At 49.4% G+C, this 13631-nt stretch overlaps 3 protein-coding genes across 3 annotated transcripts; 2 read left to right on the forward strand and 1 right to left on the reverse strand.

Moving 5' to 3' along the window:
- Nucleotides 1–351: 351 nt before the first annotated feature.
- Nucleotides 352–2134, forward strand: PG986_004637 (uncharacterized protein; the record flags this gene model as incomplete). The annotated part of the gene is made up of 6 exons (XM_066840859.1): nucleotides 352–422; nucleotides 502–825; nucleotides 883–966; nucleotides 1023–1719; nucleotides 1777–1935; nucleotides 1994–2134. The coding sequence occupies 6 exons, from the start codon at nucleotides 352–354 to the stop codon at nucleotides 2132–2134; spliced, it is 1476 nt and encodes a 491-aa protein (XP_066703486.1).
- A 193-nt stretch (nucleotides 2135–2327) lies between these two features.
- On the reverse strand, nucleotides 2328–3440 carry PG986_004638 (uncharacterized protein; the record flags this gene model as incomplete). Its single annotated transcript, XM_066840860.1, has 2 exons — nucleotides 2328–2721; nucleotides 2815–3440. The coding sequence occupies 2 exons, from the start codon at nucleotides 3438–3440 to the stop codon at nucleotides 2328–2330; spliced, it is 1020 nt and encodes a 339-aa protein (XP_066703487.1).
- A 522-nt stretch (nucleotides 3441–3962) lies between these two features.
- Nucleotides 3963–8441, forward strand: PG986_004639 (uncharacterized protein; the record flags this gene model as incomplete). Its single annotated transcript, XM_066840861.1, has 3 exons — nucleotides 3963–4252; nucleotides 5486–6437; nucleotides 8400–8441. 3 exons carry the CDS (start codon nucleotides 3963–3965, stop codon nucleotides 8439–8441), a joined length of 1284 nt encoding a protein of 427 aa, XP_066703488.1.
- Between the last annotated feature and the right edge of the window lie 5190 nt (nucleotides 8442–13631).

The raw sequence follows: 13631 nt of genomic DNA on the forward strand, positions 1-13631 counted from the left end.
CTGCAACAATCCCCTGTACCGCATATCAGAAGGAGGGGACGGCATATCTGGGCAACAAATAGCGGGGTTTCGGGGCCCCGGGCTGCCAACAAACGACATGTCTGTTCTGGGCAGTTCCGCACCTCCCTCTCGAGTTGTTGTCAATTCGCAGCCAGCTTTGGCGGGTGATTGGAGACGTATATGCAGACGCTGGTGCATATATCTCATCAATATGGTAAACTGGGTCCTTCTGCCATTTGATAAATGGTTGCCGAGGACCCTTTCTAAATTGCCTCCGTCGACAGCTACTTCCCAGCTGCGATAGCTGAAACTGATTCTAACAAATCAGCTCGATAGAGTAAAGCCGTGGCCATGTTCACCCAAGCAGTAGTGAGACTGCATCTCTTGTGCATCTTCTTCGCAATAGGGTCTTTCGTGTGGGGGTAAGTACATTCACCACGAACAGCGATCGCCGCCGAGAGGGGCAGTTCCGTTACACTCGCTGACCCCTCCCCTACCCAGCTACAATGTCGGCATCCTGTCCTCCATCCTCGTGCACCCGGGCTTCGTCGCCGCCATGGGCGAGCTGACCGCCGCCCGCAAGGGCGTCATCACCGCCATCTACTACCTCGGCACCTGGCTCAGCTACCTCTTCGTCTCCCACCCGGTCAGCGACCGCCTCGGCCGCCGGTACGCCGCGCTCGTCGGCACCGCCGTCCTGGCCGTCGGCACGGGGTTCGAGGCGGGCGCGGCCGCGCCCCGGGCGTACGCCATGATGGTCGTCGGGCGCATCGTCTGCGGGCTCGGGGTCGCGATGGTGTCGACGTCGGTGCCCCTTTACCAGGCGTGAGTCGATCCACCCTGACTCCTGCGGTTGGCTGCTTCGTTCTAACTCCAGAACAGCGAGATCGCTCCGGCGGGGCAGCGCGGGAAGTACGTCGTGCTGAACCATGTCGGGTTCGTTGCTGGTTTGGCCAGCGGCTTCTGGTAAGCGATGTTCTTGTCTCCTCCACAAGATTGAGGTACTGATCAACGGCGTTCAGGGTCGGTTATGCCGTCACGTTCTGGGAGTCAACGCCCCATCAGATCTACGTCTCCTGGAGGTTCTCCGCCGCCGTCGTCCTCATCCCCGCCCTGATCTTCGGCGCGGGGCTCCCCTTCCTCCCCGAGACGCCCCGGTGGCTCATCGAGCACGGCCGCTTCACCGAAGCCCAGCGGTCGCTGCACTGGCTCCGCGAAGGCAGCTTCACCAACGCCCAGATCGACGACGAGCTCAGCGAGATCCAAGACTCCGTGGAGGCCTACCGGATGTCGGGCCTGAACTGGCTGTCGCTGTTCCGGGAACGCCACCTCTTCGATCGTCTCTGGCGGGCGTCCCTCCTTCAGTTCATGGCGCAGATGTGCGGCGCGACCGCGATGAAGTACTACCTGCCCACCTTGTTCCTCAAGCTGGGTCTGGGGACGCGGGTGTCCTTGCTCGCCGGCGGTATCGAGTCGAGTCTGAAGATCGTCATGACAGTCATCGAGATGTTGCTCATCGACAGGCTGGGCCGACGGACGACGCTGGTTGCCGGGTGCGTGGCGATGAGTTCGGGCTTGCTCATCAATGGCGTGCTGGGCCAAGTCTACCCCGACAACCAAAACCAAGCCGCCGACATTGTCTGCGTCGTCTTCATCTTCATCTACGCGATCGGGTTCAGTCTCGGGTTTGGGCCGACGGCGTGGGTATACGGGTCCGAGGTGAGTACGAGTGGATCGAAGGCGTCTAAGCACGGAAAGTACTGACTCTCGAAATAGATCTTCCCGACTGCCATACGTGCTCGTGGCCTGAACTTCTCGGCCTCGGGCGGTGCCATCGGATCCATCGTGGTGGCTCAAGTTTGGCCGGTAGGCATCGAGACGATTGGATCCAACATCTACTTCTTCTTCTTTGCAGTCACAGTGGTCTGCATCCCGGTAAGTCCCCACACACATAGTGCCTATGCATACGGACTCAGACTAACAAAGACTCAAGATAATCTACATATTCTACCCGGAGACCAAAGGCCGCACTTTGGAGGAGATGGATGAGCTCTTCCATGCAAGTCTTGTCCGGAGGCACGTGGAACCCGTTGACGGGGATACAGAAACGGTCCTGCCGAAGAACGTCCCTTAGGTACACATGTTGTCATGCTGTTTAGCGAGCAAGTGTGTAGGTAACAGCTGAATATCTTGATTATCCTTTGATTATACTAGTAACAATCCAAAAGATAGACTGAAGTAGTTTGGAGATGCCAAGACAATAAGGGATTCAATTTAAAAGCAATGGCCGCCTATGTTTCCCTATAACCCCAAACCAAGGCAGCGTTTCATCCCTCAAGGGACTTGAACGATGCATAAACCTGCAACGCCCCTTCCACGCTCTGTATCAAGCCAAACACTATCGTTAGAACCAGTACGAGAACGGCCACCCAGAAGGTGTACCACTGCACCCCGTTCCGGCGGTCGTGCCACCACTGGGTCAAGGTCTTGGGTTGGGCCTCATCGTACGCCTGCTTCAGCATGATCAACCGGTCCCGCCAGAAGTGAAATCGTTCGATCTGGCGCAGCTCCGTCTTCAGCCGTCCGCAGTGGCCCAGGCGTCGGTCTATCGAGGGGAGCCTCGACAGCCACCGGCGAGTCTCGCGGTCCGTGCCGGGGCATAGCAGCGCGAGCGTCTGCAGCGTCTCTGCGGCTAGGACGTCGGGCAAGAGGCTTTCCGAGCTTCGGAGATAGGAACGTCAGTGATGGCCTTTTTGCTTTTCTTTTTGTTTTTCTTTTTTCTTCTTTTTAGACGTCAGCGGCCATCTCACTCACCTGTGCTTCTGGTATTCGAGGAACGATGCATGATGGAAGATGTGGATCTTTGTGTCGTCGTCGCTCAAGCGAAGATGGTCAACGAGATTCTCTGTCCAGATGATCTCGATGCCCCCTATCGTTGTCAAGTTCCTCGCGATGAACGTCTTCTCGAGCTTCATGCTTTCCAGCGACAGGACCGGGGGCTCGTTGAAGTAGTCGGCCAAGAAGGCCTGCAAGCTCCCCCGTGTCCACTCCAGTTCCGTCCGTCCCGAGAAGCCGAGCGGGGCGATGCCGAAGTCGCACATGAGAGCCAGGCTGGCGGCCAGATCTATAGCGTTTTCCAGCAGTTCATCCTCGTTTTCATGTTTCCTGGATAGCTTAGACCGCAGAGCGCTGCGGATCTCTTCCCTCACGGCACCCGCCTTAAGCATCTGGACCACCTCGATGACATCGGCATGGGAGCGGACAGCGTTGTGCCGGCCGCCATCGTGCAGCGCCTGTCGACAAGTGCTGCTGTAGTATTCCCAGAACGGTGCCAGGTCATTGAGGTTGTTCAATCGCGGAGTTTCAGCTTTGCCCCAGAATTCGGTAGCCACGGCAGCTCTGGTGGACTGACTGAGTGTCTCAAGAAGGCTTGACTCCATTGCTCTGGCCTAGAAAGAAACTGCCAGGGGGGCTCAGAACTGTGGTGGTTCGTCACGGCTATAATTGCGGCGAACGAGGCCACCTCACGTTCAGTCAGGCAGCGCCGTGTAAGCGTGTAATCATCACCGGCTATTGTCGCGTTCAGTGTGGCTGGGTATTCAGCTGGCTGGGGGGCCAATCAACTGCCGCTTAGCGAATCCGGCTAGAGGCACACAGCCCCTTTCTTGCAGGCGTAATCTTCATATGCTCGCTGGATTCAACATGACATTCTCTTGCTCATACTCAATACTACAATGGAGTTCATGGTAGGGAATCGCAGGGAGACGTTGCCGGAGCCACCCCTCTCACGGTTGGCGCTCCCTGCCAACAGCTTTTCGTCTTCGCTCAATTTCCGGCGAGATTCGACCAAGCGACAACCGATCTGGCCAGATCCAGAGCGATGCACCGGTCGCTTCATCTGCAAATCCGGCAGAAGCTCCATCTGGGAGGCCTGCGGGCTTGCTCGTGATGCCTTTGACAAAATGGCACCCGAAATCAAACGCCACCTCGACAGTTGTGTTGAGCCCATCTCGAGCTGGGTCACCTGGTCCATGTACATGATTGGCAGCGCCAAGACCAGCGCCAGCCCGACCCTGCTCTTCTGCTGTGAAGTCGCGGCCCACCGTCGAGAAGTCCGAGACACCATCAAGCAGAGCGGTATTCTCGACAGCTACCCCGGAGTCAAAACCGGGCACATGGCCAGACCGCCAGGATTTCAAGACCTTGTCACATTGGCCAGCACCACCAGTACCGACCAGCTCTCCTTTACTCTGTCGGTCAATACTCGAGACAGACGTTTGATCATCAGGGACGACTCGAGTGCCGATGACAGCGCACCGAATACGGCCACACTGGGAGGCATCATCAAGCTACGGGATACGGTGTTATTTACTACTGCCGGACATCCTTTTTGCAATTCTGTGGAGGGGCCCATGGCGTTTGCAGACTCAGACCACCAAAGTACAGGGAGCGATGATGCTCTTAGCTGGGATGGAGACTCTGACCTCGAAAGTGATGACGAGGACGCATGGGCTCCACTTACACCTGAAGCTGGACCTTACGAACATTTCAAACCACCGACTGTTCTTACATCTGGACAGAAAGTAAAGGCTGTCTGGGATGCAGACCAGCCTCTACGGTCAGCTGATGAAGACTGTTTCGTACTGCAAGGTGTTGTGCGACCATTGACGCAGCCCGAAACGCAAGGAGAGACTACGTTGAACCCACCGGGTGAACTGTTCATCACAGATATGACTACAAGCGCTACCGGACTCGACTATGCTCTCATAACAGCCAATGGCCACGGGGGCTTGCCTCAGAATACGTTTGATGATCCACGGACACCAGGCAAGTGTGTCTCGGTCAGGGCGCTTGCAGAACCTACGGCGGCAAATCCCACAGTCATCGTTGTCACCCCGAGGGGACCACTGCTTGGGACCATGTCGGAAACTCCATCGTATGCACGCGATCCCCGTCATACGAGATTCCAAAGAATGACAAGAGCCTTCGTCGATGGACGGCTAGAAAAGGGGGATTGCGGCTCATGGGTGATAGATGCCGATACTAGGAACTTGCATGGCCACGTCATCGCAGGTTCTCTAGGTTCCGGTGCTGTTTTTTTGGTGCCTTTCTCGGATATCTTTGAGGATATCTCGCGCCGACTCGGCGTGGTACCAGAGTTTCCAGTAACCGGCAGGGTAAACGAGCAGCGACTGCCCCGGGATGAATCAAACGAGGCCCTTGGAGCGTCTTTTATACCAACACATCATCCTGGCGCCACTACTATCATCACCACTACTGGCCAGGACACGATTGACGATCATGATGGTCACAAAGAACACTATACTGCTTTAGAACGACTATCTAGCCAGCAAGGTCCGCCCAAATGCTCTACGCAAGAGGCGGCAGAAGAACCAGTATGCATTGATTCAGACTTGTCAAAAGACTCCCGGCACACTCGCGGGTCGAATTCCAACATCTCCGACCTAACAGCACGTACCGAAAGAGAAGACGATGCCTATACAACGGAACCACCTCCCACATACACTTTGAGCGTTATGTCCGACCGAAGCTCACAAAAGTTCCGAAATCTGCTCATCAGGCTTTCAAGTACTCCATTGAAATGGGAGGAACGCGGCGACGAAGCACTGCAATTAGTCCCTTTGGAAACGATATACCAAGAGGCCGAGGACGAACGAGCCATGTTGGAAGCACAAGCCCGGTACGAATCAACCAGCGCATCAACGACCCCCGAGTGGGGTTACGAGGACTGTGTGGTGAGATCGCTTCTCCGATGGTTCAAGCGAAGCTTTTTCACTTGGATTAACAATCCGGTCTGCTCTGCCTGCTCGTCGCCTACGTGTGCCTGGGGTTTAACGCAGCCTACGCTTGACGAGGCATCCGACGGCGTGACGCGTGTCGAACTGTACGAATGCAGTAGCCAGTCCTGTAGAGCTTTGGAGCGGTTCCCTCGGTACTCGGACGCTAGGATGCTGCTACAGACAAGGAGAGGACGCGTGGGGGAGTGGGCCAACTGCTTCGGTCTGTTCTGCCGGGCCGTAGGCGCGCGCACCCGTTGGGTCTGGAACAGCGAGGATCACGTCTGGATCGAGGTGTACTCGGCACACCAACGACGATGGATCCACGTTGACGCTTGCGAGGAGTCATTCGACAATACGCGGCTGTATGCGGAGGTCTGGGGCAAAACCATTGCATACTGTATCGCCTTTTCCACCGATGGGGCCACGGACGTGACCAGGCGGTACGTGAGGGTTCCCGAGCTCCAGGGGGAACGCTCGAGATGTCCCGAGCCTGTTTTAGCCTGCATCATGAACGAGATCAAGGACATGCGCCGCGCCGGGCTCAGTAAGCACCAGAGGCTCGACCTGGAGCACGAAGATGCCCGAGAAGATGAAGAGTTGCAGGGCTATGTTTCTGTGGCTACCCTTGTAAAGGATGTAAGCTCACTGATGTCTCAACGCCTCATGGAGATGTCACCAGGACACTCTAAGACGAAGCAAGATGATTCATTGGTGGAAGAGCAGAAAGGCAAAGGCTTGAGTCTGGCTCAACCTGAGCCTGGAGATTTGAACATTCAAGACGGGTAGAAAGGAAAGACATATTGGGTGGCTGGCGGATGTTGGGGTGTTTCATTTTGTCGTCACCATCCACATGATTCACGATTTCTATTATATTACTTTTATTACCTTAGTATCCTTTCTCCGTATCGTAGTCTTCAATGTTTCACCAGTACAGTTGCGTAAATTTGCACATTGCTTCTTGCCATTTAGCCCATGGCGAATAAAGAAAAAACACTTTGGATTACTCCTAGTACATGATCAAAGACTCCCATATATGATCAAGGGGTTGCAATACAAGCAAGTAAAATATCATCACCGCCTTCTCACGAGAACCCACCACCATAACTGGTATTTCAAATTTACCCAGCTATCTCTCGACTTCACTCACATCCCGTAGGATACGGCTCTGGCGACCGTTCAAACGTCGGTGACGGCCGGTCAAGTTGCCGTCCAGCTGCCCTTCTTTCCCGGGTGTTTCCTCTCTCCCCTGACCTCGTGCTTATTCCATACATGGCGTATCCAATTATCCCGACGGGAAGAGACGTAGTAGCAAGCAGCATTTGGGCACCGGAACGTTTGCTGTGCTGCAGGGATTCCAACGTCGTCGATAACAGATTGATCACGATACTTCCTGGTCTATAAATGGCGCATGAGGTCTCTTCTGTTGGGAGCTGTATAGTCGCATCCTTCGTGCAGGCAGGGGAATACCCTGACTATAACAGGTCCCCTTCGAGAAGCTGTTGATAGAAAGGCCCTACGGCTGGGAACGAGTGGTTCGACTGACCTGCCACGTCGGGGGCTTGGATATTTCGGGGTTTGAGCTTCTGCCTCTCCATCGGAAGGGGACGTCGATGAACTCGGCGTTTTTGAACTAGTCACCTCAGGATATTGGAGATTATCTGATGCCGGTCGTTCTTCGGTGGCTTCCGTGGCTGTTGACGCAATAAAGGATGCCAACTCGGTTAGTTGGTTCTGGGCTTCAAATGGTAATGACTGGTTTGCAGTACCCGCAAAGTTACTGGACTGCATGTTGCTTACCGGGGCTGGACTTGCCATTCCCGTTATGCCCCCTTCGAAGCCATCCAGGCTTAGGCGGTCGTTATAGTAGGTCATTGGTAGCCAGGTATGACACATCGAATCCGCAGGGTCTAGTTAAGTATCGTAGGCAATATATACTTTTAATAAGTGTTACCGGACTTTAATAAACTTAGAAAGTAACTTCCATATTCTCCAACGCCGTTTCTCTTCCATTTGCCATTTTCTATACACGGATTCTAGGTCTCCATTTAGGCAGTCTGCAGCATCTTTAACCGAGCCCCGCACTACAGCAATCGCAAGTCCCATCAACCGTAGCTCATTCTGCCGCTCTCCTTCGATTGACTTAGAGGCGCGCCCAAAATCAATTAGCAGGACCGTTTTCAGTTGCTCTGTATCGGTTAACGTAAAGGGGCGACCAAGTTCCAACGTATGGTAGGCACCAAGTCTCTATATATAAGATGCAACCCCTACTGGCTGCCCCCCCTCTGATTAACCCCTCTTAATTTCAGATGATTCTAGAGCCCTTAAGCAATAATAATAATATATAAAGGGGTTAAATCTCACTCGTTTATTAATTAAAGTAAATTAATTTTTTCCTACTTCACAAGGCAGGAAAGGGAAAAGATCGATAACTCGGTCGAACCATCGAATAATCGAAAACAAACTTTATTATTTAAATCTACGAGGTCGAATTAACCTAGCCGAACCTTTATCGAGGGGACGCAGCCAAGGCGCTACGGTATAGATAATCCGATGAATAATCCGATAGTTATTAACACCGGTCGCGCCGGACTCGCGCAGAGCCAGCACCACCCGCGAAGCAACGTCGCGGCGTATAACTAAGGACTTTAAACGCCTTAAACGCGTCCTAGCAGCGAAAATAGCTCGAGAAGAGGTATCGAAGAAGGATTAAAGCATTTAGAAAAACTGATCGCTAATCTAATAGCCCTTAACAGTAGGCGTAAAGAGATTTTCCAAGTAATTAGGGAACTTCGTACCGAAGCGACCGAACTACGACCGTACCTCAACGACGACGATAACGCGCTAATAACCCGCGGAAAATTACGAAAAATAATCGGAAAAGCCATCGCCCAAGCTACGCAAAATCCCAAAGCTATACAAACCAAGTCCTAGGCTCAAGTTACATTTACGCCGCGTAGCAACGATCCCATTACCTAGCAACCGAAAGTTATCGTCCCAGCCCGCCGAAACCGCGAAGTAGTAATTAAAAGCGTAAATTAATCCAACGACATCTAAAAAAGGAGGCCAATAAATATCGTACAGAGCGTTAATACAATAATCGGGCATAGCGAGGCTATCGCAGCGAGGAAACTACTTAGCGGCGATATCGTCCTTACCTTTAAAAACGAAGCGAAGAAATATATAAAAAATAATAGATAGGTTTTAAACGCCTTCGGGATTAACGCGCAGCTTATTTACAAAAAAACTCGCAGTTATCGCGAAAAGGGTCCCAGCGAAAAAACTACAGGATACCCACAACGAAGCCGCGTTACTACGTAGCTTACTCGCAAATAAATATAACCCGAAAAAATCTCGAAATATAAGCGTAGCCTGCCGAAAAATCCCGAAACACGCTACGCTTCCCTTATCCTATATACGAGCTCCGTTTAAGCTGCGAAGGATTTATGCGACAACGGCTTAATATAGGATTCCGAGATCTTCGACTGCGAACCGTATAACGCCAGCCTCCGCATCCAACAGTGCTACCGCTGCTACGGTTACGGCTACGTAATTAAGTATTATCGGAAGCAGCAGCGATATAGTTACTGCTTTACAGCAGCACACCCTAGGAGAAACCAAAAGTGCCCCCAAAAAAGACCACGAGGCAGGAAACGTTATATTAATTACAGCAGGGAACACACGGCGTAAAATCGCGGCTGCCCCGTAGCGATCCAGCAAAGAAAACGCGTAAAAAAAGCTTATGCCTACCGGCCTCGTTAATTCGAAATCCATAGCACCGACAACAACTCAGCAGGAACAAGGCGTTTATTACTACCAACGACGCTCCCTACTAGCAATAAAGAAGGGTATATAATAATTTCGCGGGAAAAAGGCCGCCCGCGATTCGATTCGACAGCGAGCAGCTAAAGCAAAGAAATACGCTCGTAAAACCGACGCGGCACCGTCGCTCCCCTATTAACGTAAAATACTATTATAGTTTTATAATTATAAGCTTACGAATAATATACTAGAACGTTATAATATTAAAAGCAACAACGGCATTTACCTTAATTAACTAAAAGGAGTACGATATATTAACACTATAAAAAATATAAACGAACCCCCGTACGCAAACCGCGTACTACTTAAAGACAGCTAGGTATCGAGTAATCTACGGCGAAGGCCGAGCGGCTATTTATATATATAAACGCTTCGATATCGCTAAACTAAAAATTAAAGTAAGCTCCGATTAGGCTGCCGTTACGATACCGAGGGGAAAAAGTGGCCGCTTTACTATATAGTTTATATATTCGCTAATTTAAAAAACTTCTCGATAGCGGAGCCCCCTAAACGACCTCGATACGACCTCGTACCCTAGGCAACACTTGCTCGTCGGAGACTTTAATATATATTATCCGCTCTGGAACGTGTATAGCAGGAAATCGTATAGAGTAAATAACCTTTTTGCCTTTACGGACTAATAAAACCTAGAGCTAGCTACGCTATATAGAGAAATTACGAGACGACGCTACGGACAAAGAAATTTTACGCTAAACTTAGCCTGAGTAACACGAGGAACGATAATTTTATATAAAGGAAACCCTGGCTTAGAAGGTTTTAACTACAGGGTATAGGTCGTCCGCGTCGAACTAGAAGTTAACTCGCTACGAAGTAATAAAACGAAAGCAGAGAGATAAAACTGGACGATATTAAATAAAGGGCTAGTACGGGCGGAAGCCGGAGCACGTTTAACCGATATCGCCGAGCCAATAAGCCCGGAAAAGCTAAATTAAGCTATCGATAACCTTATAAGCGACCTACGAAAAATTGCCGATATAGCAACCCTAAAAAAGACCCTTTATACTGGTAAAGGTACGCCCTAATAATTACCGGAGATTTAAAAAGCGTAGACTATAACGAAATAACGATACCGAGCTTATTTCGCGGTACCCTCGTAATACACTTAGAACTAATATACCAAGTCGAAAACGAACCTAAAAAAATCGTTTAAATAACGAAAACGAAAAGCTGGCGCTACGCAGTCGCCGCTACCTCCTACGATTTTAAAACACTTTAATCGCTCGAACGATAAGCCCGACTACGGAGCTAAACGCCACCATAAACAGCGGGAATCCCAGAATTACGACGTAGCGAAAGAGCTATTAACGAAGCGCGAAGCCACGACGAGAAAGCTACGCTCTTTTCGAAGAGGTTCTTTTTTAACCTAAAAGCCGACCTTACGGACTTAAATACCGTACCGAACCACGCCCTTAACCTTACCCTTATCGAGGCAAAGGTAACGGTTAAGGAAATAAAAGATATTATTAAGCAAACGGGACCCTGGAAGGCTCTAGGGGAAGACCTTTTACCTCTTGGTTTCCTCAAAGCGTATAGGGAACCCTTTTTCCGAACGTTAGCCGGCTTAGCGACAATAAGCTTCCGGCTTGCCTACTTCCTTAAACATTTCCGTACGGCAAAGGTTATCGTAATCCCAAAGCCAAATAAAACAGCAACCGAAAAGTAGACACCTAGTAGATAAAAACCTATTTCATTACTTAATACGGTCGGGAAGGTAATAAAGACAATTATAAACCGGCGAATTACCGGAATAGCCGAAGAGTACTCGCTTTTACCTAAAAGCTAAATAGGGAACCGGACGTAACGGTTTACCGAGCTAGCTATTTAACTAATTACCAACGTCGTCCGTACAACGTAGCAACAAAAAGGCGTCGCTTCCCTCCTCCAGCTCAATATTAAAAACGCTTTCGATACAGTCAACCATAAAAGACTAATTACTACACTCCGCGAAAAAAGACTGCCGGATTAGGTCTACCGATAGGTCGAAAGCTTTATTACGAACAAATCGGTCCACCTTTATTTCGACGGCAAATCGTCAAAAAAGATCCAGCTCCGCGCTAATATTCCGCAAGGCTCCCCGCTATTACCGATTCTCTTTATTCTCTATATCGTTACACTATACAAGGAATTAAAAGCGTACAAGCAGCTTATTATCGTCGGATTCGCGGATAATACGAATCTTATTACCGTAAAGCCAGACCACGTTACGAATTACCGAAACCTAAAAAGAGCCTAAAAAACTTATAACCGCTGGGCACGCACAAAAAAAAATAGAGTTCGAACTTAAAAAAAGCGAGCTTATTTATTTTATTAAAACGCGAAAAGCTTATACGCTATAGGTACGCCTCGAAAACGCTATTATAACGCCGGTAACCTCTACGAAATTCCTCGGCGTCTAGCTTTATCGGAAGCTACAATAAAAGAACCATATCTTAAAAATTAAAGCGAAAATAGCAACTCAAACATTAACTCTCACTAGGCTCGCAGCGTCAACTTAGGAATATTCAGTACGAAAGGTAAAGAAGCTTTATACGAAAATAATACGTAACGTACTCGCGTACGGAACGTCGGCTTAATATAAAATAAGCGATACCGAAAAAAGCCAGCCCTTAGCCTTATAATAGTCCAAAACTCTTATCTCCGGACCGTAATAGGGGCATATAAAGCGACCCCTTAATACTATTTAAAAACTAAAGCGGCAGTTCCCCCCTCGACTTCTATTTAAATACGAGGGCAGCTAGCTTCGAAATACGCACGGAGACTACCGGGAAGCTATAACTTTTACGCGGTGCCTATATAAAAGCGGCAGAAATTATTAATAAAAAACGTAACGTAAAGAGAAGGAGACAAAAGAAACCCTAAGGGGCCACTAACGAAACCCCCACGACTCCATAACCAAGCGACGCTTAACTAACGTCAGCCAAACAATGGCTAAATAGTTAAACGGTTAAATAAACGCTTAAAGAGAAATAGGAATAAAAATAGTTCCATACCGTTACTCCGACGCGAGGCCGCCGCGAATTAGCTATAGAGTCGCCGCTAAACTAGGGAGCGTGCCGTCGTTACAACGATATGCTTAAGCACGAAACATCGGTCCTAATATAAGTACGCACTAAAAAAATAGGGCTCAAATCGTTCCTGTTCACCTATCAGGTTCTAAACGTCCCGACGCCGCTATATAATTACGGTAAAGGACGGGAGACAGCCGAACACCTAATCCTATACTGCAAAGACTTCGAGGAAAAACAAGAGCAGTTAACAAAACAACTAACACCTAGTCCGCTGCGAACTTATCGCGATCTAGCGGCGCTTACTACAAAAAAGATACGGCGAAGGTTATCGCAAAGTAGCTTCTATAAACCGGTCGACTGCCGCTATATAAGTTAGCAATAGAGATTAGGGGACCACCCGAACCTAGATAATCTCTCTTCAGGCCCTAAAGCAAGGGTCACTAGGCTAATGGGTAAAAACCAGCATAGTAACGTCGAGCACGTAAAGTAGATTTTACGATATTGGCAGCGTGTATTTTTAGTCCAGCTTCGGCACGGTTTATTACACGAGGAACTAGGTAGATGTACCGAAGGCCTTCGGCATACGGCGTACTATTAATAATAATAATAATAATAATAATTTTTTCCTCTTTTTTTCCTCTTTTTATTACTATTAATATAATTAAAGAAGTATATATTACGTAAACGGTTTAAGCCGTATTAATCGGCGGAAGTATTAATTATATAATTAAAAACTATAATGTTAATAAAAGTAAGATGTAACCCCCTTTAATTAACACCCCCCCCCATTAACCCCCTTAAAATAGATATAAAAATTAATAACAATAGTAATAGATAGGTTAATTAAGCAACACACACTATATTTTAAGGTCTATTTCGGCTCGTGCGCATTATAATAGAGTTACCCTTATTACCAGCTAGATTTATATTAATTTCTACCACTTTACCGGCGCCCCTTTTCGGCCTTTTCCTTAGCTTTCTT

This window comes from Apiospora aurea (assembly GCF_038362705.1).
Source record: "Apiospora aurea strain CBS 24483 chromosome Unknown utg000003l_segment0_segment0, whole genome shotgun sequence".
Classification (NCBI taxonomy): Eukaryota; Fungi; Ascomycota; class Sordariomycetes; order Amphisphaeriales; family Apiosporaceae; genus Apiospora; species Apiospora aurea.